This window comes from Chelonoidis abingdonii, chromosome 11, assembly GCF_003597395.2.
Source record: "Chelonoidis abingdonii isolate Lonesome George chromosome 11, CheloAbing_2.0, whole genome shotgun sequence".
NCBI classification, from domain to species: Eukaryota; Metazoa; Chordata; order Testudines; family Testudinidae; genus Chelonoidis; species Chelonoidis abingdonii.
In genome coordinates, this window is record NC_133779.1 from 38,159,613 (window position 1) to 38,185,728 (window position 26,116).

The 26,116-nt window shown below is 51.0% G+C and overlaps 1 protein-coding gene across 1 annotated transcript; it reads right to left on the reverse strand.

Moving 5' to 3' along the window:
- Positions 1 to 1,883: 1,883 nt before the first annotated feature.
- On the reverse strand, positions 1,884 to 25,852 carry R3HDM4 (R3H domain containing 4). The gene is made up of 9 exons (XM_032785411.2): positions 25,764 to 25,852; positions 22,703 to 22,857; positions 21,470 to 21,588; positions 12,286 to 12,409; positions 11,613 to 11,698; positions 8,707 to 8,792; positions 7,564 to 7,619; positions 3,881 to 5,415; positions 1,884 to 3,838 (listed from the first exon to the last, which is right to left on the reverse strand). The coding sequence occupies exons 1-8, from the start codon at positions 25,835 to 25,837 to the stop codon at positions 5,312 to 5,314; spliced, it is 804 nt and encodes a 267-aa protein (XP_032641302.1). The 5' UTR covers positions 25,838 to 25,852; the 3' UTR covers positions 1,884 to 3,838; positions 3,881 to 5,311.
- Positions 25,853 to 26,116: the final 264 nt, after the last annotated feature.

Here is a 26,116-nt window from a genome sequence, read left to right on the forward strand (position 1 = left end):
ATAAAGCTTCAAGGGGTCCAATGTATAGGTCCTGGTACTAGCCATCAGCACAGCCTTTCCCCTCCTCCCCCTCAACAAGGGAAGAATGCAACCCCCGTTGGTCTGGAAATATAGCCAAGCGTGGAAGCTGGAAGTAACGGTCTGGAGGAAGAGATACACTTTTCTGCAGCCACCTGGACATGACCCTAGTTGGACAGACACGTGTGTGCACGTTCACGGTAGGATGATGCTTATTGGGAGAAACAGGCAGCAATGCAAACTGCTAGATCAATTTCACTCGGAGGCCTGAGTTCTACGGAAGATCAAGCAGCCCCATGGAAGCGCTAACAATCACCTGTGGCCAGGACTCAGCCCTAAGGCTGATCCCACTTACGTGACTGCAAATCAGCTTCAATAGGAGCTGCCCATGTGCTGTGAGCACGGCCCAGTGCGATCCCAATATTTTCTCATATTCCCATCTGTATCCACTGTCGTCTTATATTTTGTTTGTGAGCAATTTAGGGCAGTGCCTAGCACCAGGGGGCGCTGGCCTGGAACTGGTAGGTGCCAGCGCTGTACAAATCGTGTATGCAAACCTGCCCGTTAGGCCTTGGCCACACAGAGGTTGCCCCAGTTTAACTAAAATCAGAGCCAACTTATGTGGCGCAATTACATCTCTCCCAGAGAGCACCCAACTGATTGCATTACGGGTCTAGCCAGGGAAGGCACAAGGGTATCCTCTACTGGCTCAGAATCCCAGACATCCTGTTATCTTTGCTACCCCAGCGCCTTCACCTCAACCTGCTTGGTTTGTCTCATGCACCTGTAAGCTCATCGTCTAAGCTGCAAGGTCTTTGGGACGGGGGAAGTCATTCGTCCATACAGCGCCTAGCACAACCAGTATTTACAACCAGCGTCATTCGCTCAGACCTCAAAGGGCACAAGTTACGGAGAGGCACTCGTTGAGCCACTGGTTTAGATGTGGGCCCCTGGAAGGCTTCCACTGGCTTAACTACAACTTAGTTTCACATCTATATAGTTCAACCAGTAGAACTTGTGAACAGACAAGGCCTCTTATGGCTAACAGAAAAGAGAAAAAGATTGCACTTTAAAAATGGTACACAAGTACCTTTAAGAAAAACAGGTCGACTTTTTTAGTTTAAGAAATCTGCTGTTATGAAGCACAAAGCTTTTGTATAGTAGATTGATTGAAAATATAATGTATGCCTGTCAGTTTCACAACACCCAGGGCGCTAAGTGGATTTAAACGCAGCGTGTGGTGGCAGCTGGCCCATTTCTCTTCAAATGGAAGATGGATGGGGCTACAGCAGACGCCCTGGAGTTTCTCCCAGTTAGGATGACTCACAAGTTAATTGCAACAGGATATTCCATCAGGCCATGTCTTCACTATGGACCACACAGTGGCACAGCCGTACCACTGCAAGACCTCCTGTGTAGCCAACATATGCTGATGGGAGAAAGAATCATAAGAACACAAGAACGGCCCTACTGGGTCAGACCAAAGGTCCATCCAGCCCAGTGTCCTGTCTGCCGACAGTGGCCAATGCCAGGTGCCCCAGAGGGAGTGAACTTAACAGTGATGACCAAGTGATCTATCTCCATCCTCTAACACACAGAGGCTAGGGACACCCTTCCTTACCCATCCTGGCTAATAGCCATTAATGGACTTAACCTCCATGAGTTCATCACACACACCCCCGAGGCGTCTCCTGCTGACATAGTGCTGTCCACACCAGATGGTTTTTTCCACACCCTTCACCGACAAAAGTGCTTGTGTAGACAAAGTCTCAGTGTCCTACAGTTCTTGCTAACAAGACCACCCTCAAACCCTGGCTTGGACAGAGGGCAATCGCTATTACACGACCCACGAGCAGACAGATGACTCCGGAGCACCATGATTTATTGTTCTTGTGCACACACCTTCAACAGCTGAGTCAGCTCAGAAGGAATTTTTTTTTCCCTTTCAGCAGAAGCCCTGGTTTTGACCTCTGGCTGCCAGCAGACTGAAGCATTACAAACTCTGCACAGTCGCCATCCCACGCATGGATTTGCTCAGGCACAGCAGCTGAAGGCTGCCGTAAGAACAGGCGACAGCCCTTTCAACCGAGGCAAGAGCTGGGGCTGACAGAGACAACTGACACAATTAAAAAGAAAAATCTATGAACATTCCCGGAAGCACGACACACAATATCCATATCCACATTAACCGCAGTAAGGTCCTGATCGGGTGCTGGGCTGCACAGAGGCACAGTCCGTGCCAAGATCACTTTGGTTTACGTTGTCTCACCAGACCAGGGCTCTCAGGAGCACGGGCTGGAGAGGCAGTGTGCAGAGATGGCAGGAGGGGAAGCCAGGCCCCAAGGCAAAGCAAAGCATGGACTCTGGCAGGAGTCGGCCTTTTCTGCCCAGAGCAGCTCCCAGAATGGTGCATGGGTCTGACACGCACAAAAATGCACCTGGGGAAGTGTGCAGAGATGGCAGGAGGGGAAGCCAGGCCCCAAGGCAGAGCAAAGCATGGACTCTGGCAGGAGTCGGCCTTTTCTGCCCAGAGCAGCTCCCAGAATGGTGCATGGGTCTGACACGTACAAAAATGCGCCTGGGGAAGTAAAGCGCTGCGGTCTGCTGTGCTGCATTGTCCAGCTAGACCCTCACCCAGGCTGTCCAAAGCAAATCTCTGCGGCTGTGTGTGAGAGGTTTTTTGGCTGAAAAAGTTTTTTACATTCAGCTGGTTGACAAGGGAAGAGATGTCAATGGAGCCCGATTGTCCACCCACTCGGTGTAAAGCCTCACTCACTATCTACACTGGTGCTCAGTAAGAAGAGGGGAAATGGGCCTGATCCTGCCCTCCGGGGGCCTAATTCTGATCACGAACCCGTATAAGTCAGGAGTAACTCCAGTGAAACCAACGGAGCTGCACTATAGCGCAGAGGAGAGTCAAGCCCTGAACCTGTGCAGAGTGTTCCTCACCCGGGATTCTTTACTACTCAGCTGCAGAGAATTCCAGTACAGGAGCTATCCCCAGGGCTGAGCAGTGACACAGGCAGCACAAACCCAGCCCATCCCTTTAAACCAGCTGCTATGTACAGGTGAGAGCAGCTCTTGATATGCACCAAATTCAACACCGCAACACGTAGGATACACATTAAAAACCACACACATCCGAATGGGCTCTTCATGGCACTAGAGTGCTGGAAACGGAGCTATTTAAATTGCGCCATGATATAAAAAACCCCAACCCTCCCCCCACGCCAGAAACCCCTGGCAGACCGAGGTGGCCCAAGCTGTGACGTTCAGCTCTGACCACCCAGCCCCGCTTACGAGCAGCAGGGCTGCCAGGGGCCTGGCTTAGATTCCACAATCACAAACCTGTATAAATGACACACTATATTTAGAAAAGGCCCCCGCCCTGCAGAGAAAGCTAGAGCTTTGTGTTAAATGTCTCACTGGTAACTGTCCCAGAGCTTAAACAATAGCGATCTGGCTTCAGGGGGCTGTTTGCTCAATGCCAATCTACCCAGAGGCACTAAACAACAGGCTGGTTACTCCCCTCCAGGCTGGCTTCCTGGACAACTTCTCCTCTGAGCTTCTGTTGGAGCCAACAGTTGCTCTCCCTAGTCCAAAACCAAGCAGCCAGCAGGGGAGGGGAGGGGAGGGGGGCACTGAGTCCTGCCTGGACACTTCGAGCTTTTCACACAGATATTTCACTCCTTTGCTTTCCAGAGAGGAAGCTAGGTAAGTGCTAATGCATGCATTGCTGGGGCGAGGGGGGGGCATCTCCACCCCTTGTATGTTACTGGATTGTATGCAGGGCTGAGCCTGCGACGGTTTAAAGCATTAACTCTGTGGTGGGTAGCGAGCGGGAACATGGTTAGGTACCAACCAAAGCAGTGCCCATGCCTGACCCTGAAAGGCTGTTGCAGTCTGTGGTAATTCCCCTGCCTCCCTGGTTTGTGAAATGCAACTTACAAGTGATCTGCTCCAGGCAGCTGCTGGACATTCAGCAAAGCCCTTCAGCCTATGCTTAAGCTGTAGGCATCTGCTGAAGTGTTTGCTGAACTGGGGAATGAGACCAATTCAGATGCTCAATGGCCAGGTCAGAGCAGCTGAAATGCTAAGGCCAAAAGGGAACTGTTTTGTCACAAAAATACTGCTCCAAACTCACCCCCGGGGGAAGCCAGAGTCCCCCAGGGACAGGCTGGTTGTGTTTAAATGAGCTGGTGTGTAGACAATCACACTTCCAGGCAGTGCAGCTACTGCCTAGAGATAGCACCACGCCCAAGGCGGGGCTAGGCAGGCTGGTCACACACCGTAAGCGTGGTGATATCTGGCAGCAGCAGCAGGTCCTGGAACCCCCCTGCCAAGCTAAGAGGCCAGTGCGTCAGAAAAATGAGGGGAGGATGTGGCCTGAAGGAGCCGAGATGAAGGGCCCCATCTTCACTATTCAGGAGCGATCTTGTTCCCCCAGCACAGTTAAAAGCACCATTCCATTTTATGCGAACAGGACTTTCACCATTGCCCCAAACCTGGCTGGATTCTGAATCTGGAACATGACTTGGGGGGCAGAAGAGACACAATCAAGATCCCATCTAAGCGACAGAGGGACCAGTCTCGCAACAACAGCTGATATGCATTTGACAGTGTCGATGGACACTTCCTAACCTCCCACCAGCCTACAGGCAGCAGGGGAGACCCCTGGAGTCAGCTCCTACCCCCCCTCCACCCGCTCCAACCAGTAGGACGCTGCCCATCCAGAGCAAAGGCCTCAGCCTTCCAGCTTTAAGAGAGGCAGAGTCCTCAGTCCTTGAGTGGGGGTTGGACACTTTAGCATGATGAAGGTTGATGTTTTGGGCTGTCCAACAGGTGGTTCCACACAACAGAGTGGTCTGCCTGGGGGGTGCTTGCAGGCCTCTGCCAGGCCCCTCTGCGAGGAGCAGAGACAGTACCCTTCACTGGGTCCCGGGAGCAGTACAGAGAAGCCTTGGGTGGAATCAGGAGAACCCCGGGAGCGGGGAGGAAGCTGGAAGTCACACCAGCTTTGCCACACAGGAAGAGTGTGGCAGCTGCGGGAGATGAATGCAGGGCTTCAGCGACGGGCAAGGGAAGACTTCCTCTCTCGAAGCAAGGAACAGGGGACGGCGATCTAACCAGCTCCACACAAACCCACCCACCAGTTTGACCAGTCTCTGCACTTGTGCAGTGGCCTGAGGGTGGGGACACAGCCCGTTTGTGCGCCGAGGACTGAGTGGATGGAGAGCAGATATGGGGATCGTAGAAGCCGTCAGAGCAGTGAATGGGACGTCTTCCAGACCTATCAGCTCATCTGCTCCAAGTAGGCGGACAGCAGTAATTCCGGGGGCAGGAAGTCTCTGTGTTTGTTGCTCACTTTCATTTGGCGTTTCCCTTCAAAGTCAGAACCTGGACAGAGAGAGGAAGGAGTGTGAGTTCTTTTTTTTGGAACCAGATCATGCCTCTCTCTCTCACACAGTCAAAGACCACAGGATTGGGGCCTGCAATTGGAGTATATTCTAGGACCAAACAGAAAGATACAGTCCTCTTCTACTCACTCACCCCAGCGATCAGATCAGGTGGGTCTCATTAGTTCCAACCCAGGGGGATAAGCTATATGAGCACCTAATGCAGAAGGCACCAGAGGCATGGACAGTGGTGTCCTGCCTGGAGAAAATTGTAGCAGCAGCCATACTCAGAGAACTCTTAGGTTGAGGTTTGTATTTTGTTACTTAAGGTTGAAGTTTTCAAAGTTGCCGGAGAGGGCTGGGCAGCCAAGTTGATAAATGCAAGCCCCAAAGAGGGGGCAGGTTTGAGCCAGATCTGGAATGTTGGCATGCACTGGGTTAAGAACAGGGCAGGAGCACACCTGCTTGCAGACCCCCTCAATGACCTCTTATAGCACTGCCCAGAGAGAAGCAAGTAGGGTCAGTCATGTTTTACAGATGGGAAAACTGAGGCACCACATGACAATATGACTTACCCAAGGTCAGAGTCTCCAGCAGGATTCGAGTCCAGGACCAGCCCACATTTAAGCTGCTAAACCCTTGTGCCTCCGAACTGCGAGGTGCTGTATTCCCAGTAGGGTTTGTACATGCCTCACCCCATGAGCTCCCTTCGCACACAGACAGCACGCAGTGTGCCCTTCCAGCCCTCACACCCTCCAGACAGACACTCTCTTGCTGGTTCCTGGTGGCCAGGCCAGCTTGCTGCTTGGAAGGGAGCCACAGACAAAGGCTGATGCGGCAAGAGACTGATTGGGCCAAGCAAACAGCAGGTTGTTTTGAACCGGCTGAGCCAAACCTCCTGGTGAACATGTGGAAGGATGGCAGGATGCTCACTCTCCAGTGAACGGCTCCCCCAGAGCTGCAGCCAATAGCGAGATCAATTCCAGGACCCGCAGGACGTCTCCCAAGGGCTCACCCTTGCAGTGGGATGCCAAGTCTCTGGGCCAAAGTCGGCCCCGCTATAAGCAGCAGCCATATGTGCTGCCTCCATGGGTGCTCTGGGGCTGGAGCACCCACAGGGAAAAATTGGTGGGTGCTCTGAACCCATTGGCAGCTCCCTGCCCCACCCCAGCTCACCTCCACCTCCTCCCCCGAGCATGCCTCTTCTCCCCCTAGCTCCAGCGCTTGCTGCCACGAAACAGGTGTTTTGCAGCAGCAAGCACTGGGGGGAAGGGCGGAGGAGGGAGAACGCAGCAGCTTGGGGAAGAGGCAGGACTGGGGTGGGGATTTGGGGAAGGAGTCCAATAAGGACAAGGGTGGGGGTAGAGTTGTGGACGGGGACTTTGGGGAAGGGGTTGGAATGGGGGGGAGTTGCAGGGGCCTGAGCACCCACCAGCACCGGGAAAAGTTGGCACCTATCGCAGCAGCAACTCCCACGGCCTTGCCAACATGCCAGAGCGAATGGGGTTCCCAGCCCAGACGTGCCACCCAACACACTCCAACTCCATCTCCCCTAATGCACACCCCGCTAGCTGTAAGCAGTGCCGCAGCTTGGGAACGATTCCTTTCCCCATCCCCGGGCTGTGCTGGGGGTGGGGGGGCATGGAATAATGATGCACAGCAGGGAGGGAAGCAGAGCCCAGGACAAAGTCGAGTGGGTTGCAAGAAGCTCATTGAGCTGTGTAACTAAGAGCTGCGTCCAGGCGTTTGGATTCCCAGGATCTGGCCCTAAGGGGACTGGCCATGCATTTGAGACAGCAACTTGCGTTTCCAACGGCAGTACAAACATTAGCCAGTCAAACCCCACAGCACCCTAGCAGGGCAGGAATGAACCACTGAAAGATACACAATGACTCACTGGCACAGCTGGGATTACAATGTTGGAATTCCTGCCTCTTAGCCACATGCAGCCTTCACATAAGCTCCTGGGGGTAACCCACCAGACTGCCTAGCTCCCAGGGCCAGGGGGAAGCGCTGGCAGTGTGTAGGGAGAGTTATCTGGGAGCTGCAGTGGAAGGCGGGCCGAGGTGAGGGGAGATGGGGAGGAAGAGGGCTTAGCTGGAGACGCTCGATAGCAATGGAGGGAAAAGAACCAAAACAAGGCTCTTACTGGCAGAGACGAGGTCCATGTACTGGCAGAGAGCGTGGAGCAGCAGCCGCTCAAAGCTGGAACAAAAACAAACCAACCGGGCTTTGGTCATACATGGTTCTCACACTCCATCGTAAGAACTCACGGATCAGAGGCTCCACAGCACGTTAGGCCCCCTGCGGCAAAGCCATTGGTCCAGATAATAGGGCCGGCTCCAGGCACCAGCGAAGGAAGCAGGTGCTTGGGGCACCCAGTACAAAGGGCCAGCACTCCATCCGTTATTGGGGCGGCACGTCTGGGTCTTCGGCAGCAATTTGGCGACGAGTCCCTCTCTTCCTCTTCCAAAGTGCCGCCGATCTGCTTCCCCCCTCCGCCCCCCACCACTTGAGGCGGCAGAAAACCTGGAGCCGGCCCTGCAGATAACCGGAGGTTGGAGCGAATCCAGTCATCTCTCTCTGAAGAGGACGGGTCGGCTGAGTACCTCTCCAGCCAGCAATCTTAGATCAGAACCGACTCTTGGAGTATGTCTACACTGCAGTCAAACACCCAGGGCTGGCTAGGGTGACCAGATAGTGTGAAAAATCGGGCCGGGGTGGGAGGTAATAGAAGCCTATATAAGGAAAAGACCCCAAAATTGGGACTGTCCCTATAAAAATCGGGACATCTGGTCACCCTAGGGCTGGCCTGCATCAGCTGACTCAGGCACACAGGGCTATAAAAAAAAATCAGTAGAGACAGCCAGGCTTGGGCCAGAACCTGGGCTCTGGGACCCCTGAGCGGGGAGGGTCCCAGAGCCCAGGCTCCCACCCAAGCCTGGACATCTACACTGCAATTTTATAGCCCCGCAGCCTGAGCCCCTGCCCCGAACGCGAGTCAGCTGCCATGCACCAGCCACTGGCGTTTTATTGCAGTGAGGACGTACCCTCATTTGGTGGCCGGAAGGCAGATTGGGTTCCAGGGGATGGAGGCAGAGGCCTCTGATCCCCACAAGTCTATTGCAACAGACAACTTTACAGAATGACTGTCACGCACCCCGTGTGGCCTCATTGCTAAGTGAGAACCCGCTCCAGCAGGAGTCACCGGGCAAAACCCTCCCTCCCTCTGCTTCCTCTGGGACAGGAGCCAAGGTGCCCTGCCGTCCCAGCAGCAAGGAAGAAGGATTACCTATTGTCCATCATTGCTGTGTAGACAGAGTGAGGGGTGACGGAGAAAAAGGCCAGTAACTCCTCCTCCAGACACTCCAGGGTCCCCTGCAAAAACGAGAATCAAGTGGAGGTGACAGTTTGGCTGAGAAGCTATTTGGAAGCTTGAAACCAGCATCTGGTCACCAGCTGCATGCATCCAGAAAGCTGGGCCAGCCGACAGGCTGACCCGTGAACAGAATGCCACGAGATCCTCACACATCTCCCTCTGAAGTGGGCGGTTGCCAAAATAGCGTCTTCCATACCCCCGGGTAGCAAGCTTCTGTGCCTACGGTGTTTGTGTTCCTTATGTGAAGTCACGTTCTGCCGCCTCGCCTCTGCAGGCAGGAGGGTGATGCATGCAGCTGGTCACAGGGATCGGGCCACAGGAATTTCTCTGCTTTTGTCATCAGAGCCAGGTTTTGTTGTTTTTTTTTGGGGGGGGGGGGGGAGGAGGAACGAATGTAGCATTTCAGATCTGACTCCTCATCTGGCAGCAGATCAGAGAGTCCCAGTAGACCAGGCCCAGCTCCCCTGTATCAGGGCAGGTGGGCCCAACTGAGCAAATTCAAGGGGGGAGACAGGGGTGATAAAGGCCTGTCAGAGGGGGCTCGATTGCCCTGGAGCTGCTGTTCCAGAACAGTAGCAGAGCTGGCCGGGAGTGGGAAGCTGCACGAAGCAGGATCACCAGAGACCCTTGGGAGGGGAGGCTGTGAAACCCTGGGACAAAGGCTGAGCTGAGGGACCGTTTCGCTTGCTTATGTTTGGACAGTAAACCCAATCACAAGGAGGCTGGGCATGGCAGCATAGGGTTGAAAGCTGGGGAGAAGCCATGCCATGTCAGAGTGCCCTCCTGCAAGCTTTGCCAGACCCACTGAGAGCGACTGATTGAGATGCATGATGTGAAGCACCAGCCTTTTGCCGTCACCAATGGAGAGGGAAAATCATTCCAACAAGGGCATTGGATCAGGACTCCCGGGTTCTGTTCTCAGTTCTGCCACTGATTCATGCAGGATCTTGGATAGGTCATTTCTCCCCCCAGCCGCATTTCTTTAATCGACCATCTCTGTATTCACACAGCGCCTAGCATAAAAGGCTTCCCATCTCTGGTGGGGCGTCTAGTCTCTGCTGCAATACAAATAATTCAGATGGGCATTGGATGTGGATGGGACAGGGGGAAGTTGCTTTCTGCAGCTCGAGACAAGCAAGAATCCAAGAGCAGCAGCCCCCAGTTGCAGAGCTTGTGAAGAGAAACCTCAGTGCTGGTGTATTTCCCCTACACAGTCTCTCCCAGCAAATATTTACATTCGCGTTAACAAGCTGGCAGCAGCTAACAAGCTTCCAGAAGGTTACTCCAGCCTCGTGCTGCTGCCTCCGGCCTGCCCCCCAGGATTACAAGTGAGCAGCTCTTTGGAGCGCTGTGACCTAAGAAATTAGCAGCAAAGATCGGTGCAATTTGAGCTCAAATTGGAGCAGCCACGCCAGGCACAAGCTGGGGCTGCTTTTAAAAGCAGGTGCTGAATGGAGGCAGCAGAAAAACAGACCAAGAAAATTATAGCACTGAGAAGCAAAATCAAAGGGAGCGGAGAGTTAGGGGCCCTTCGGTAACCAGGGATAATTGTCAGTGTACACCTACTGACATGCCTGGTCATACCAAGGCAAGTGTAATGTCTTCCTCCTGACAGCGGAGGTGCATGATGGGAGCGTGTACCCAGCCTGTGAAGTCTAGACACCCTTGTGGATCCTTCATGTCATTCTCTTCCCCACTCCTTCCTACAGAGCATGCTCCTCTCTCTCTTCATCCGAGCACAGAGGGCAGCAGCAAGGATGTTTGCTAATCGAACTCTAGCAGAGACAACTTCATCCTCTGGAGTGATAAATCTGCCATCTCCGGAATAGGAACAGCACAAGCTGGAGCAGCGCAAGCCTCCCCGCAGTGGTCTGCCAGCACCCCTCCAACCCAATGTGGAGAGGCTGCCTCTACGGAAGAGGCTGGTGCCGTCTTAGCACCCCACTGGTTCCTTGGCTTCCCCCCATGAAGTTTATTAATAAAGAGAGGGCAGCTGTAATTTGTGTGATGTGAGGGGAGGGATAGCTCAGTGGTTTGAGCATTGGCCTGCTAAACCCAGGGTTGTGAGTTCAATCCTTGAGGGGCCACTTAGGGATCTGGGGCAAAAATCTGTCTGGGGATTGGTCCTGCTTTGAGCAGGGGTTGGCTTAGATACCTCCTGAGGTCCCTTCCAACCCTGATATTCTATGTGGACACACCAGTAGCTAGCTGGAGACACTTGACCCCCTAGCCCCTGCCCCCAGAGACTGAACAGCCAGCAGATGACAAGAATTCGGTCCTTACTGACCCAGAACACACTGAAACCCCACAACCTAGAGATGACAGGCTCCATTTCCGCCCTGCCCCACTCCCAAAATCTCTGAGCCACTTTGTTCTTGAACTGACCAGACTTCTCTGGTCACCCACTGTGCACTGCGATTTCGGCACCCGCTTCCCATCAACGGTACTGGGTGCTAAGGAGCTTGCTAAAAATAGCCGCATGGCCAGGGTGGCTTGGGCTCCACAAGCCCACCTCACCCCCTGGGTACGTGCTCGCTTGTGTGGCTGGCATCATCGCATCCTCACTGCTATTCATAGCGAGCTGGCCAGATGGAAGCTAGTACAAGTACATAACCACAAGCTGCAAATCACACGGCCAGCTGCAGCGTACAGATTCCCTCATGCATAAGCTGCAGCAGGAAGTGTCAGGACAAGCATTGGCTCCGCCCACTGGATGGAAGGGGCACATGGGTCACTGAGTCTACAGGAAACTTCTAGTTCTAGATGGAAGCTTCCAGCACCTGGATGATCACCTGACCAATGATATGGCAGGGTCTCACCATAGGGATCCTGCCTCGTCTCAGCGTGGTACGAAGCCGGCGGCTGATGCGCTGGAAACATTCTTTCGGTGTGTAAGCAGGATGCTCTGGAGGAAACAAAGAAACAAATTTAAAGAATTGGCATTCCCAGCAGCAGCCACAAGCCAGGGACTTGAATCAATGTCGCCCTCAAAAGTGGGAAACTAGGCAAATGCAGAGTGAAGGTCGCACTCCTCAAACAAGATGCACAAGTCACCTTAACTCTGCCCCAGTGGGGACAGCTCAGCCAAGAGGGATCTGGAACAGGAAGAGGCAGGGCTGTAACAGTCACCCCAGTGATTCCCTGCTGTTATAAGCCCCGGATGCCTGGAATCAGGGAGACATGAGCCGCCTCACCTCTGTCCTGGACCAGCACCAGCACCAGGATGAATTTATCTCCATAGCTCCGGGTAGCATGACCTGCCCCCTCTCACCTCTATGGATGCAGGCAGACACACCTGATAAACTGAGGCTCAATATTAACTAGCTCCCTGCTGATTCTTTTAGCAGAGAGGCCAGGTTGTCATGCTTCTCCTGCACGGAGCGATGTAGGAGGAAATGTGAGCAGGGTGCAGCAAGGTGACACCCGGGAACGTAACATCCACTTCAAGATTCAAAGTCACCCCTGTCTGGCCTTCCCTCCCCCTCTCGGTACCTTTCCAATTGTCCTCCGCTTTAACAGGAAGCTTCCTCTTGTGCTTCTTCTTGGCCTCTTCCTCTAGGTAGAGCAGGACCCTCTCCTGTTCCTCACCAGACCGGTTCATGAAGTCATTCCAGATCTGCGAAGGGAAGTCACACCACAATTTCAGTGTAGCCGTGTGCAGTGGACTCAGATTCAGTCATCAGAACTCGGCCACCTCAGGTACATGCAACGCCGTGGTCTGCAGACACCATTTGAAACTTGGATAAATTACTGCCCTTTCAGCCCACCCACCCCCTAGTCCTTGAAGCTTGTCAGATGGGGCAAATCTGTTCAGTGAAGTCCTCGAGCAGCCTAGAAGACCCACAGCCTGCTAGGAACAGAGATGAACAGACTAGTTTACAGGAAGAACTTGGCCTGCCTAGCCCCATCCTTGTATCAACGCCCAAGTTAGCACCCAGAGATACTGGATCAGAGTTTGGAGCTCATAACACCAGGCCTCTGAACTTGCTACTTATTCATTCCGGGGGCAGCTCAAGGTGTTAGCTCTGAGCCAAGAAGTTCTACATGGCCCTGGTGTGGCAGTGATCCCCACTCCAGGAAGTTTTGCAGTCAGCTCTTGGGACTGAAAGCTCTGGAACCTGTGGCAGGATATTCTCAGAACAGCCTTTGGACTTTGCTCCTCTGGCCCCCGGAGTATTCCAGGACTCTCCGCAAGATGCAGCTGTCTGGGTCAAGCGATTCAGATTGTTTCAGGGGCAGGAAATGCAGATTGTGTTGTCTTTTTAGACCCAACCTACTAATGGGTTTTTTTAAATGAATGTGACGAGTGCTGAAGTGATGGTGCCATTTATGAAATCCAACTGATCTCAGCGCTAAACGCTAATTTAGGCTTTCTAACTCAAGCTACACTTTGATCATAAAAAGGCTACAGGCATGCTAGGTTTATTATTGGTTTCAGTCCTACATTCACAGCGCCAGCCCTGCCCCTGGATCTTGGATAAGCTGGGGAGAGACCAGTTTCTCGGCATTAAAAAGCACACATGAGTAAGGTGATGCTATATTCTCTTGGCCAGATTCCGAGGCCAGAAGGGACCACTGTCATCATCCAGTCTGACCTACTGCGTAACACGAGCCAGAGAACTTCCCCGAAACAACTCCTAGAGCTGAGCAGTTAGAAAAACATCCCATCTTGATTTAAAATTTGTAGAAAATCTGCCAAGACCCTGGGTAAACTGTTCCAACGATTAATTACTCTCACTGTTAAAAATGTACATCTCCTTTCCAGGCTGAACGTGTCTAGCTTCAACTTCCAGCCGGCAGATCGTGTTACACTTTTCTCTGCTAGTTTGAAGAGCCTATTATTAAATATTTGTTCCCCATGTAGGTACTTACAGACTGAGGATCGAGTCACCCTTTAACCTTCTCTTTGTTAAGCTATATGGATCGCACTCCTTGAGTCTGTCACTATCCAGCATGTTTTCTAACCCTTTAATCCATCTCATGGCTCTTCTCTGAAGCCCCTCCAACTTGTCAATCTTCTTCTAAAGTTACAGACACCACAGCTGGACACAGCATTCCAGAAGAGGTCGCACCAATGCCAAATACAGAGGTAAAAATCACCTCTCTGCTCCTATTCAAGACTCCCCTGTTTATGCATCCCAGGATGGTATTAGCCCTTTTGGATACAGATTTGCACCAGCAGCTCACATTCAGCTGATTATCCACATCCCCCCACAATCTTTTTCAGAGTCTCTGCTTTCCAGGATAGAAGCCCCAGTCCAGGAAGTATGGCCTGCATTCTTTGTTCCTAGATGTATACTTTTGCATTTCGCCATATTAAGCTATTCAGACTGCTCTGTATCAATGACCTGTCCTCTTCATTACTTACCACTCCCTCAATTTGTGTGACACCTGCAAACTTTCAGAGATGATTTTACAGTTTCTTCCAGGTCATTAATCCAAATGTTAAACCACACAAGACCAAGAACAGATCCCTGCAGAATCTTACTAGAAACAGTTGTTCAATCATGATTCAAAGTTTACAGTTACATTTTAAGATCTATCAGTTAGCCAGCTTTTAATCCACTTCATGTGTGCTGTGTTAAATTTGATATCTTTTAGTTTGCTTTTTTTTTTAATCAAAATATAGTGCGGTACCAAGTCAAATGCCTTACAGAAGTCTAAGTGTATCACATCAACACTTTATCATCCAAACCTGTAATCTCCAAAAAAAAAAAATGAAGTTAATTTGACAGGATCTATCTTCCATAAACCCATGTTGAATGGCATTAGTTATACTATCCTCCTTTAATTCTTTAATAAATCAAGTCCTGTATTAGCTACTGCATTATCATGTCCTGGATCAACATCTGACTGACAGGCTTATCATTACCTAGGTCATCCCATTTACCCTTTTTAAATATGAACACAACATTAGCTTTCATCCAGACTTCTGGAACTTCCCCAGTGTTCCAAAACTTATTGAAAAAAAAAATAAATCAATATTAACAGTCCAGAGAGCTCCTCAGACTGCTCTTTTAAAACTCTTGCATGCAAGTTATGTGGACCAACTGATTTTAAAATGTCTCTCTTTAGTAGCTGCTATTTTACATCTTCTTGAGATACTAGTGGAATGGAAAGAGCGTTATCATATATGACAGGACATCTCCCCCCATCCCCTTCCCTCCCCGCAAATACAAAACAGAAATATTTATTGAACACTTCTGCCTTCTCTACATTATTACTGACAACTCTACCAGCTTCATCTAGTAATGAACTAATACCATTGTCAGGATTCTTTCTGTTCCAAATATACTTAAACAACTCCTTCTTATTGTTCTTAACTCTGCCGGTTAGATATGTCTCCTGCTGTCTCTTTGCTTCCCTTATCAATTTTCTACCATTCCTAGCTTCTGATTTATATTCATTACTGATGATCCCCGGGTTACGCAAACCCGACCTACGGAAAAAGTTCCGTAAGCTTTTTTTTTTTTTTGGGGGGGGGGAGAGACGCTAATTGTTGGAGATACATTCCCGACTTACGCAAAATTCGACTTACGCCAGGCATTCCAGAACAGAATGCTTGCGTAAGTCAGGGAGCTTCTGTACTATCAACCCTTCCATTTGATATTTTATTTTTTAATTTTTTAAAGCTGCCTTCACCTCCCCTTTAAACCAAGCTGTTTTTTTTTTTTTTTAACCAATACAGCCTTCTTCTTTGATTGCGGCTTTTGGGGCATTTAGTAAAGCTTTCCTAGGCAATTTCCAATTATCAGTCACTTTTTTTTTTATTATTAAATTCTTCCTCGGAGATGACTGGGCTCATAATTGTCTTCTGCATTGTGAAACTGCATCTTTTAAAGCACCAAATATATATACACTGATGGTCTGGACTTTATTCCGTTTGCATATTTCAAATGTGATCAAGTCACGATCACTTGTACCTAAGCTACCATTCATTTTTAATTCTGTGATCAGTTCCTCTTTATCTGTCAAGATGGAGTCTAATGTAGAATTCCCACAGCTGGATGCAACACTTCATGAGTTAGGAGATGGTCATCAATAATATTTAGAAATTTCACAGATGATTTAGTACTGAGAGCGTGAGATATCCAGTGTGAGTCACTCAAACTGAATCCCTCATGATCACGCAGCTTCCCGCCCCTCCACATTATAGGGAGACATGTAAGGAGATGCTCATGCTGCTCCCAAGTGTGATTTGGTGATCTCTACCAAACACCAACTGTAGCGAGGGGGCTCCCCTCCCCCACGTTCCTGAGACAGGGAATAGGCCAGAAGCCCTGCGGCCCTGGGCAGAGGCCCGGCTGCCTATCCCCGCCCCCAGGAAGCCAAGGGGCGGGACCGGAAGTTCAAGGCCCCCTCTGCCTGTTCCCGCCCCCAGGAAGTCAGGGGGCGGGACAGGAAGTATAAAAGCCCGGTCCCAGCCCTCAGTTGGGAAGAGGCCGCCGGGGAAGGCAGACTGTGGGTGCCGAGTTCCGCTGGGCCGGTTTACCTCACGCCCGGTATTCCAGAGGGGTAACTGGCTGCACCTCCCGGGGCCAGTACCGAACGGCGGCGGAGCCCTTCTCCGTTCGGCTGGGGTAGGATGGCCCACCGCCCGTGACCCGGTACCCCAGGACTGGACCGAACCACCCGACCCCGGGTGACTGTAGGTCTGTGTCACCGGATCGCCTGGACCCCGGTACCGAGGACTGAACCAGACCCCCCACACCCCGGGACGCTGGAGGACATGGGACCGACCGGCCTGGAACCCTGAGACTTGGACCGGACCGCCCGAACCCAGGACGACCCTGCGGACTAGGACCCAGACGCACTGGACCCTGTTACCCCAGAGGAACTGGACCGGAGCCTCGACGCCGAGCCGGCTGAGAACCATGGTTTGGGGACCCCTTGGGATGACGCCGGCGAAGGGCAGTAACGTGGAGGGGGAGGTCGGAAGTTAGCCCGGGGCGGCGTGCTGATCTACGCTCAGGCCGCGAGCCTGAGCTGGTATGGCCGTTGTGCATCGGCCAGGGATCCCCACTGACCCCCTCTGTCGTTGTGTTTCGCCGTGGAGCCCTACTGTCACGCCGGTCAGTGTGTTGGGTCTGGATCCCGACTGACCGCCTACGGCGACGCCGCTGCTGGCCGTGGCTGGACGCGTGAGTGGGAGCGACCTGCGTTTCCCCTGCCACCCCTTAAGGTGGCGGATCCCCCCCCCTTCCTTTACCTACCTGGATGCCCCAGTTTTCCCCGCTCCTGCCCTGCCCCCAAGCAGGCTAGACACCAGCGCGCCCCAAGGCCAGCCTAACTACCTGATGTGGTCTTCTGCCCTGCCCCACAGGGCAGAGCCCTGAACTGCTTGGTTGCTCTGCCCTGCCCCAAAGGGCCAGAGCCCCTAAACTGCTTACTGCTCTGCCCGGCGCCAAAGGGGCCAGAGCCTCTAACCTGCTTGTTGCTCTCCCCTGCTCCAAAGGGCCAGAGCACCTACACTGTTTGTTTGCCGTCCGCCCTACCCAAGGGCTCGGACTGCAGACTACATTCGCTCAGCCCCTGCGACCAGGAGCTGAGCCCCGGCCAAGGCCGTTACACGAACTAATACCGCATCTGCTGCTTTATCTGTTCGACACTGATCCATAAGCATTCAACATCATTTTCTTCCACGTTATCAGTGACACGAAAACAGGTAGGGCCATTTTTGACGGAATGTACCCTCCCTTTTTTGTCCACTTGAGCCTTCCTAAATAGGTTCGGACCATTGATTTTAACATTCTGGGACTCATCCCACAAGGTTTCAGTCATGCCAACTAAATCGAATTCATGCTCCTGAATAAGCAACTTCAATTCCTCGTTTGTTACCCAGGCTCCTAGCACTGGTGTACAGGCAATTACAGAATTTCTTCTCTTCATGTCCTTTGGTCCCTTGATTAATTTTGTCCTCAGCATCCTGATTCTGTACTAAATGATGCTTGTATCTTCCCTCCTTTTCACCCACCTTGTTTGTTAGTCGTTTAATGCCCTCCTGACCACTCAAAATCAGTTCCTCTTCTACTGAGATGGAGGCCATGCAAACTATACAGCCCCCCTCTCCCAATAGAAGGTGGTCCAATGTTTCACAAAACCAAAACCATACACCACTTACTGAGCCAGCAGTTCACTTCCAGCATCTTCTGCCTTGCCTTTTCCTTTGTTTCTGAGATTTCTGAGATGATCACTTGGACATTCTTCTTCTTCAGCACGCTTCCAAGTTCCCTGAAGACATCGTCTATCGGCGAGCTCTCTCACAACACAGTATCATGAGTGCCTCTAGGAACCACCACCAATGGTTCCTTTCCCACAGAGTTCCAAATCCTATCCAGCCTTGGAGTGACATCTTGGGGCTTGGCTCCAGGAAGGCAGCACACCATCCTGTTTTCACTTTGTCCCTTGCAGAATGTTCTTCTGATTCTTCTGAGCATTGAACCCCCAGCAAAGATAATCTGTCTTCCTCCACCGGTTGGAGAACTTTATGGACAAGCTTGATTTTTCTGACAGATTGGTCCAAGCTGCCATCCACACGTGTCCTGTACATTACTCCATTCCTTGGGACCGGCTGGATCTTGAGAGATTTTCTTCAGTTTCCATGTTAAGGATCTGACACTGATTGACAACTTCTAACTGCGTGGAATTCCTCCTGGTCTTCTGCTCTGGTGGTCCAAGCTTGCCCATCTCATCTATCCCCAGCTGTGTAGAATGCTGCTGTGACCTCTTGTCTCTGGTGGTTACATATTGCTAGGTCTCCTGTGACTGCTTGGCAGCCAGCTCCTTTCTTCCTTGAACCTAGAGTACTGATGTTTCCTAAACCTGGCTGTCTAGGAGCTCCTCAGCTTCTGATAATAACTGGAGATATACCTATCTCGTAAGAACTGGAAGGGACCTTGAAAGGTCATTGTGTCCAGCCCACTGGCCTTCACTAGCAGGACCAAGTACTGATTTTTGCCCCAGATTCCTAAGTGGCCCCCTCATGGATTGAACTCACAACCCTGCGTTTAGCAAGCCAATGCTCAAACCACTGAGCTATCCCTCCACCCAGCAGCATCTCTACTTGCCCCTCCCATCCAAGAATTTCCTCCTCCGGCACAGCCACCAACTTGCCCAGGAAGTCCCTTCTGGCTTCAGCCAGGAAAGAAAACATGACACATCTGTTGCAGGTCACCACCATGTGTTTACCGCTGGCCATCTAAAAATCGCATGTAGAGCTGCACCTGGAAAGAGTACCTCTCATATTCCCTCTCTCAACTCCCTCTGAGACTGTCCTGTTAGGTGCCTCCGTTCATGGCTCTCAAGTGACCTTTAATGCCAAGTCTCCCCGCTTAGCTTAGCTCTGCCCCTCAGCACCAGGCAGCAATTAACCACTCAGACTTCAGACAGACCAAACACCACTCACCAAGTCCCGCTACCTCCAACCACAGAGTCTGCAGCTACATCTTCCAACAGTCCCCTCATAGCTGCTTCTGTTCGCGTGCAACGTTAAAAGCCTAAACATCTAAGATAGGAGAGAGAAAACAACATTTCCAAACTTCTTGTTACAAAGCAGATTGCTACGTCTCATCCAGCCAACTGCAGGATGGAGGTTTGGCAAGATGCCTGTTTTGACGGAGTGCTGCAGGTCACATGGGGTTAAACATCAGGCACAAACCAAGTTGTTTGATGCTGCAAGTGTCCCTCCAGCCAAGGCAAGCCTTGATTTAGCAAGCACCCATTTAGCAGGAAGTGCTGCTTGCTTTGATAGAGCACTTCCTGAAACTGACAGCTCCTTTGAGCCAGAACCTGAGCAGGAACTACTTCAGCGCTGGAGTTTTTGCTCCTATGCACAGACAACGCCTCAATATCTCTGCTCCACCCACAGGCAACCTCCAAGTCAGGACATTAGCCTGCCACATTATTTTAAAGCTTGGCCCAACTACAGACCAGAAAAAGACCGACAAGGGAGCAGCCTTCATACTATATGGTGGTTTTCACCATGCAGGAGAGATGGTGTGTGCAGACCCAAATGGAGTGTTGCATGTTGGGATATGGTGCCACTAAAACACAGCAAGTTCCACTGTATGAACTCTAGCAACTTGCTGGGCACACGAAGGCTTGACCTGGTGTGACCGCTCATCAGGCAGAGCGTGGATATCAACGTTCTTCTAGCTGGTTTTGTGTCCAGCCATCACCCACAATTGGCTGCCTCACACACCTGAGGAAGGTCTCAGATGCTAGGCCTTGAGACGCTGAAGAATTTTGCTCGGAGGACACGCTCCCTCCCAAGGCAACCTGGTCTGAACAGACATCCCGGACGGTTCAGTCAGTGAAGCATGCGGTGGGCATAACAGCTCATTACGACCTCCTACTCCAAGCCCTGGCCACTGAAGTTCTCTCCCAGTTAATTACCCATTTAATCTCCTCACAGAGAAACGATTCCATCTTCCCCAAACAAAAGCTGCCCTCTAAGTGAGTGTCTCAAATGATGCCTCTGCGGCATCTGCTTGTCATACAGCCCCAGGGGATAGGAAAGCGGATGGAAATCATCATTGACTCGTCCAGTCAATGGCAAGCATTAAAACGCTGAGTTTCTTCACAGCTCTCTTAACGGAGGAAGCCATTGCGTCCACTAGCTAACAGTTCTGCTGGGGCGAACCCCCCCTCTGTTCAGCTCATTGTGCAGGCTCTTGAGGGTTTCGTGTGAGAGGCCCACAGAAGCTTGGCAATGTGTCACACTGTCTACATCATTCCAGGGAACTTTCCTCCCAACCTTTGACCCCCAAAATAGACCAGGGAATTAGCTTCTTAGCCGTAAAGAAAAAAGTTGTCGCAGTCTCAACCACCCACTCCCACTGGACAGAAAACGGACTCCGGTGTGAATTAAGATATGGCCTCCCATCCCAATTTATAAATACTCCAGTGATCACCCCAGGATAGACCCATCGTAGGAAAGCCAGGAATTTGCACTTTAGAGATCATCTCCAAGGCCCCTGCCCAAGGGAAGCCTGAGAAGGTACATCACAGCTCTTCCCCAGACAGGGAAGCTTGCAATTGTCTTGTCCGAAGGTCTCCTGGTACGTATTTCCACTGCTTTTGAGGGAGGATACAGAGCTCCCAGCCACAGGAAGCCCAAGTAAACAGAAGACCCCTGGAAGCCAAGGGAGCGCAGATCTTTCCGCACGTGCCGGCCTTGCCTGGAGAAGTCACACAGCCCAAGGCAAAAGAGGGGGCACGAGGAATTGCGCTTAATTTGGATGCCAGCACTTGGCTCTCAGATGCACTTATTAATGATGTATATGAAGCGAAGGCCCCACCCCACTCAGGAGCCCATGTGGTGCCGTGGGAAGGGCAGGATGGAGGCACTTGAGAGAGATTAAAAGAACCTTGAGGCCCCAGTCTCCATCACTTTCAGACCGGCCAGACCCCCTGGCAGCATGGACTAGTGGGTTGAGCTCAAGGCTGGAAACCAGGAGCTCTTAAGTGTTATTCCTGGCTCCGACACAGACTCACTGCGCAGTCCTGCCCAGGTCACCTCCTTACAGCAGGAGGAGGCTGAGTGTTAGCCAGTGTTCCTGCAGCACCTTGGCAGGAATAGCAAGGATCTAAGGACCAAGCGATACCGTTACTGGACACTTTATGTCCAGGTTTCCCAGCCTGAGCCTGAAGCAGGTACATTCACCCCGGCACCTACCTCCATGTACGTCTCGTTGTTGCAGGCCTCCGTGAAGATGCTTGGGGCAGCAGAGTGCGTGAGTTCCCCATCGTCATTCCCACATTCGTCCCGCTCCAGCAGGGTCATCAAGTACCGAGCTAGGAAACAGAGCCCTTTAGAAACAAGGAGCGGGAGCTCCAGGCAGAGCAGCTCTCAGCAAGAGGGTTTGTGATTATTGGGAGTGACTCCAGCTTGAGTCCCAGCCTGGGGATCTAAGGCCAACGCAAAGCAAGAGACTCACTTACACCTGGGCAGGACAAGGAGGAATGGGGAAGGAGAGCTACCCAGGAGCCATGCCCTGCACTGAAAACAAACAGGAATTGTTCTTAGCCCCTTCCCATCCTCCCAAATCAGAGATCAAGGATTCAACATGACAGACTCAATCATCAATGGGATTGTTCCCTATAGTACGTTTTCCGGAGCTCTGTCCCAACCAGTTTGCAGCCTCCACCACGTTCTCTGTGAGACTGTTCCTCCCTCTAACAGCTCAGGCCACTCTGAACTTCTCCTCTCCAGAGATTCAGCCCGAGTCTTCCTCAATTTCATCCCATTACTCCTCGTCAGACCCCACATCAGGTAAGATCACTCACTCCACAGCTGGGTAGAACTGCAACAATTTTACACCACCGCATCGTGCAAACCCATCGCTAGCTGACTAGTCAAGCTAGAGCCTTGGAAGTCATTAAACAGAGGGGCAAAGTCCACAGGAAAATACATCGGGTGGGGGAGCCTGAAGACAGCGGGGCAGAGATCAGAGGGAAATATATGAGGAGCATTTTAAATAAGCAGTAGCAGCACATTGGCCAAGGTTTGCACAGGTGACCATGCAATCTGACACACCTTAAAGGGACCTGGGTTTCAGAGGGTGGATGCTCAGTCCGATCCCTTTAAAAGTTCAAGTTGCGTACAATACCCCTCCACCCCAAAAGGCACTAGTCACCTTTGCAAGCCTTGGCCTGTTTGTCCAGAAGGATCCACGCAGTCACCTCTGCAGTGGCTAGCTTCAAGCTGTCTCACTTATGTACCTGGCATACAGCCTGGCGATGAGCAAGCGCAGGCAGAGCTGGATTCCACCAGCCTCACGCACCATGAACTGTCCCTCATGCCGCAAGCAGCTCCTAAGGAAACAGACAGGACTACCCCAGGGGTAAGAGACTGCTGAGTGCTTAGGGGGAAGAGGCTGCATGAAGCATAAAAAGGCTTGATCCTTACTGTTCTCCAGCCTTTGAAGGCTCTTGCGCCCCTTGGCCTTTGGGATGAGGTCAGAGTTGCGGATGGCCTGGTTGATGTAGTACTGCTTCCGTTTGGAGGGGGAGACTCTCTTGGATGGGGAGCTCCCCAGAGGAGGCAGGCAGTCTTCAATCCTCCTACAGAGACAGAAAGGACGCACCATGAGAGGTGCCACCTGCCAAGGGCTCTGTTCAGATCCTGAGGCCATCAAGGACTGGCCCAGCTGAAAGGTTCTGGGTACCTAGGCCAGGAATAGTAAGAAGAGGGGACTGCAGGGCAGCCTTGAGGATTGGCTCAGCTGTGTATGGGGAACCCAGAGCTAGAATAGCAAGGGCCCTGCAGGTCAGGACAGGGCCAGCAAGAGAGCTGTGAATGGGGAACCCAGGGCTGGGGTAGAGGTCAGGACTGAGATGCATCAGTAGAGCTAAGCAGGGGAGAGGGGGCGGGCACGGCAGAGGAAAGCCCGGATAATACCTATTGTCGTCAGGCTCTGTGCCAGCCAATGACAAATTCACTCAATATTACAATCGTGCAAACCCATCGCTAGCTTACTAGTCAAGCTAGAGCCTTGGAAGTCATTAAAAAGAGGGGCAAAGTCCACAGGAAAATACATCGGGTGGGGGAGTCTGAAGACAGGTGTCAAAAAACTCCCATAACCACCACCTCCATTCTTCAGGCTTCGAAGCCCAACTTGATTAGATTGCTTCAGTGGCCACGCAGTAACAGCAAGATTTGATGCTTAATTAACTCTGCCAACATGCAAGTAAATAGACAGCCTGCTTCTCAGCAGAACGAAGACAAATTCCATCTGGCAGCCCAGATTCTCAGGCACCTACAGACTCTGTTATTAGAGCCGGATCTAGCAATGTAATGAGCGCACCCAGATGCCGGGTTAGAGAACATGCCCATACGGGGGCTAGTCCTGGCCAGGCAAAGCTCCACAACCAGCCAGTGGAGCGATCCCCAGAGGAACGTGTTTTGTTCTGTTACACAAGTGCAAATCTAGAGGAATTCAACTGGGATTTCTTATGCAAGCATAAAAGGAGACTTGGGCTTGGTGATTCCTCAATATTCCTTGGTGCGATGCATGAGCACTGATGCACTGAGACAGCTCCCTCCAGTAAAGAGTCACTACATCAAACCCTGACTTACACGGCTTCTTCTTCTAACATTCCAGGGGGCATCACCCATAGCCACTGACCCTTTGCACGTAGGCAAGGCTCTCACAGCACTTTAGAAAAGGTAAGTACTATGGTCTCGATTTGATAGATTAAAAAAACAGCCACATAGGGCACTTTAGGCCTGTTCTACAAGTTTTGCACTGGCATAACTATTTTGGTTGAGGTGTCATTTTTCACCAAATCAGTTATACCTGGACAACAGCCCTAGTTGACGTATCATGACGCCTTGTACCAGTATATGTTATTCCTGTCAGGGAAGGGGAATAAACTATGCTAGTATAAGGTACCTTTATACCGGTATAACTGCATCCACACCAAGGCTGTGCTGTTTGAACTGTATGACTGTAATTAAAGCAGTAGTCCTTGTCTAAACACACAAGTTGTAAGTGATTTGTCCAAGATCACAAGGCAGAGTTAGGAACAGAATCCAAGTTCCCAGATTCTCTTCCCCGATCTAAAATGATACAGTAGAACCTCAGAGTTATGAACACCCCGGGAATGGAGGTGGTTAGTAACTCTGAAATGTTCATAACGCTGAGCAAAACATCATGGTTGTTCTGTCAAACGGTTACAACTGAACATTGACTTAATATGGCTTTGAAACTTTACTCTGTAGAAGAAAAATGCTGCTTTTAACCATCTTAACTTAAATGAAACAAGCACAGAAACAGTTTCCTTACCTTGTCCAATTTTTTTTAAACTTTCCCTTTTTTTAGTAGTTTACATTTAACACTGTACTGTATTTGCTTTTTTGTGTCTCTCTGCTGCTGCCTGATTGCATACTTCTGGTTCCAGATGAGGTGTGTGGTTGACAGGTAAATTTGTAACTCTGGCGTTCCTAACTCTGAGGTTCTGTTGGTGGTAACATTACCTTGATCCCTATAGAAAAGTCATGAGAGAAAGCATGCACAGCTGGAAACTCATTTAGCGATAAAGCTACAAGCTGAATACCTTGCCTGCAGAGCAACATGACATTAGCGTCTACAAGGCCGAGCAGGCAGACAGAACTACTTGACCTTTGATGTGAATACAACTGATACACGAATGAGATATTCGTTTGCCACTGCCCTGTGATGCAGAGCAAAATTCTTCCATCAAATCTACCTGGGCTGTTTGCCAACAATCAGCTAAAGAAAAAGACCACAAGCTGCTCTGGTCTATTTTCAAGGCCAGGGTTTTATATTATGCACAGACATGGCCTAGCTCTGAAGTCGTTTTTTGTCCAGGTCCCCAGATCCCAGAGAGAACAACAAAATAATGATCATAATAAGCAAATAAGATTTCTGGATCCGTTCTAAGGCATCTGGCAGTCCAGATTTGGCCCACAGTCCATCTATTGACTACCCCTGTTCTAGCTGAACCGCCTGGTAAATACTAAACCCAAGCATGAACTTCAGAGGAATTCACTGAAGATCTAAGTTGATTGTTTTTTCTTTAAGAGCACAAAACTTTCCATCTGACTTTTTTTAAAACCTGCAACTGTTACAATTAACACCCAAGATCAACATAATTTAACGTTTCCCTATTCCCCTCCCTCAATATCTTTGTGCATTCGGCAGCACGCTGTGTGCATTAGGCAGCAAGCTGTGTGCAATCAGTTTCACTGTTTGTTTCCCCTTTTGTTTGTGTGGATTTCCACATAGCAACAGGAGACAAACATTAAAAATAAAAACCTGCAGCTGTAAAAAAAATTGGCAGAAGGATGGGGGGGAGGGGCAGATCTAGCATCTGAAACTTTTTTTTAAAACTGTTTGAAACTAACTACATTTCAGTTGCCTCTTTAAACAGAGGCTAGTTTGCAAGCTTAGGGTAATAGAGGACCACCCGTACCCCCCTCCCCCAGTGCTGCTTCCTCCACTTACAACACCCAGATTTGTGTCAGAGGTCCTGCTCTTCCTTGCAAGCACACCTGGTCACAAGGGGAGCCGCACAGCATCAGACAGGTGAGTCACAATGTTATGGTGCTTGGGGCCAAAGTTTATGATCACTTTAAATCTATCTCCTAGGCCTGGAGTACTGCAGATCAGAGACCGTCTCTACCCAACATCCCTCCAAGGCAGCCAGAGGTCATCTTTTTACCCATCCTCTTCCGGGCCAGGCCAAGGGCAGGAACCCCCTTGGTTCTAGGGCTCCCTTCCTGCAATAGAGCCAGGGGAGTCCCGCTAAAGCTGCCTTTGAGGCATATTCACCCCCTCTCTGAACCAGTGGATAGAGC

Bases quoted from the DNA above. Each gene is read 5' to 3' on its own strand.
- R3HDM4 (XM_032785411.2), bottom strand. From the start codon at position 25,837: ATGCTGTGCGGCTCCCCTTGTGACCAGGTGTGCTTGCAAGGAAGAGCA. The intron at 22,858-25,763 runs GTAAGTGGAGGA...CTGTCTCTGTAG, and splicing joins CTGACACAAATCTGGGTGTT to GAGGATTGAAGACTGCCTGC. The intron at 21,589-22,702 runs GTAAGGATCAAG...TCTGTTTCCTAG, and splicing joins CCTTCAAAGGCTGGAGAACA to CTCGGTACTTGATGACCCTG.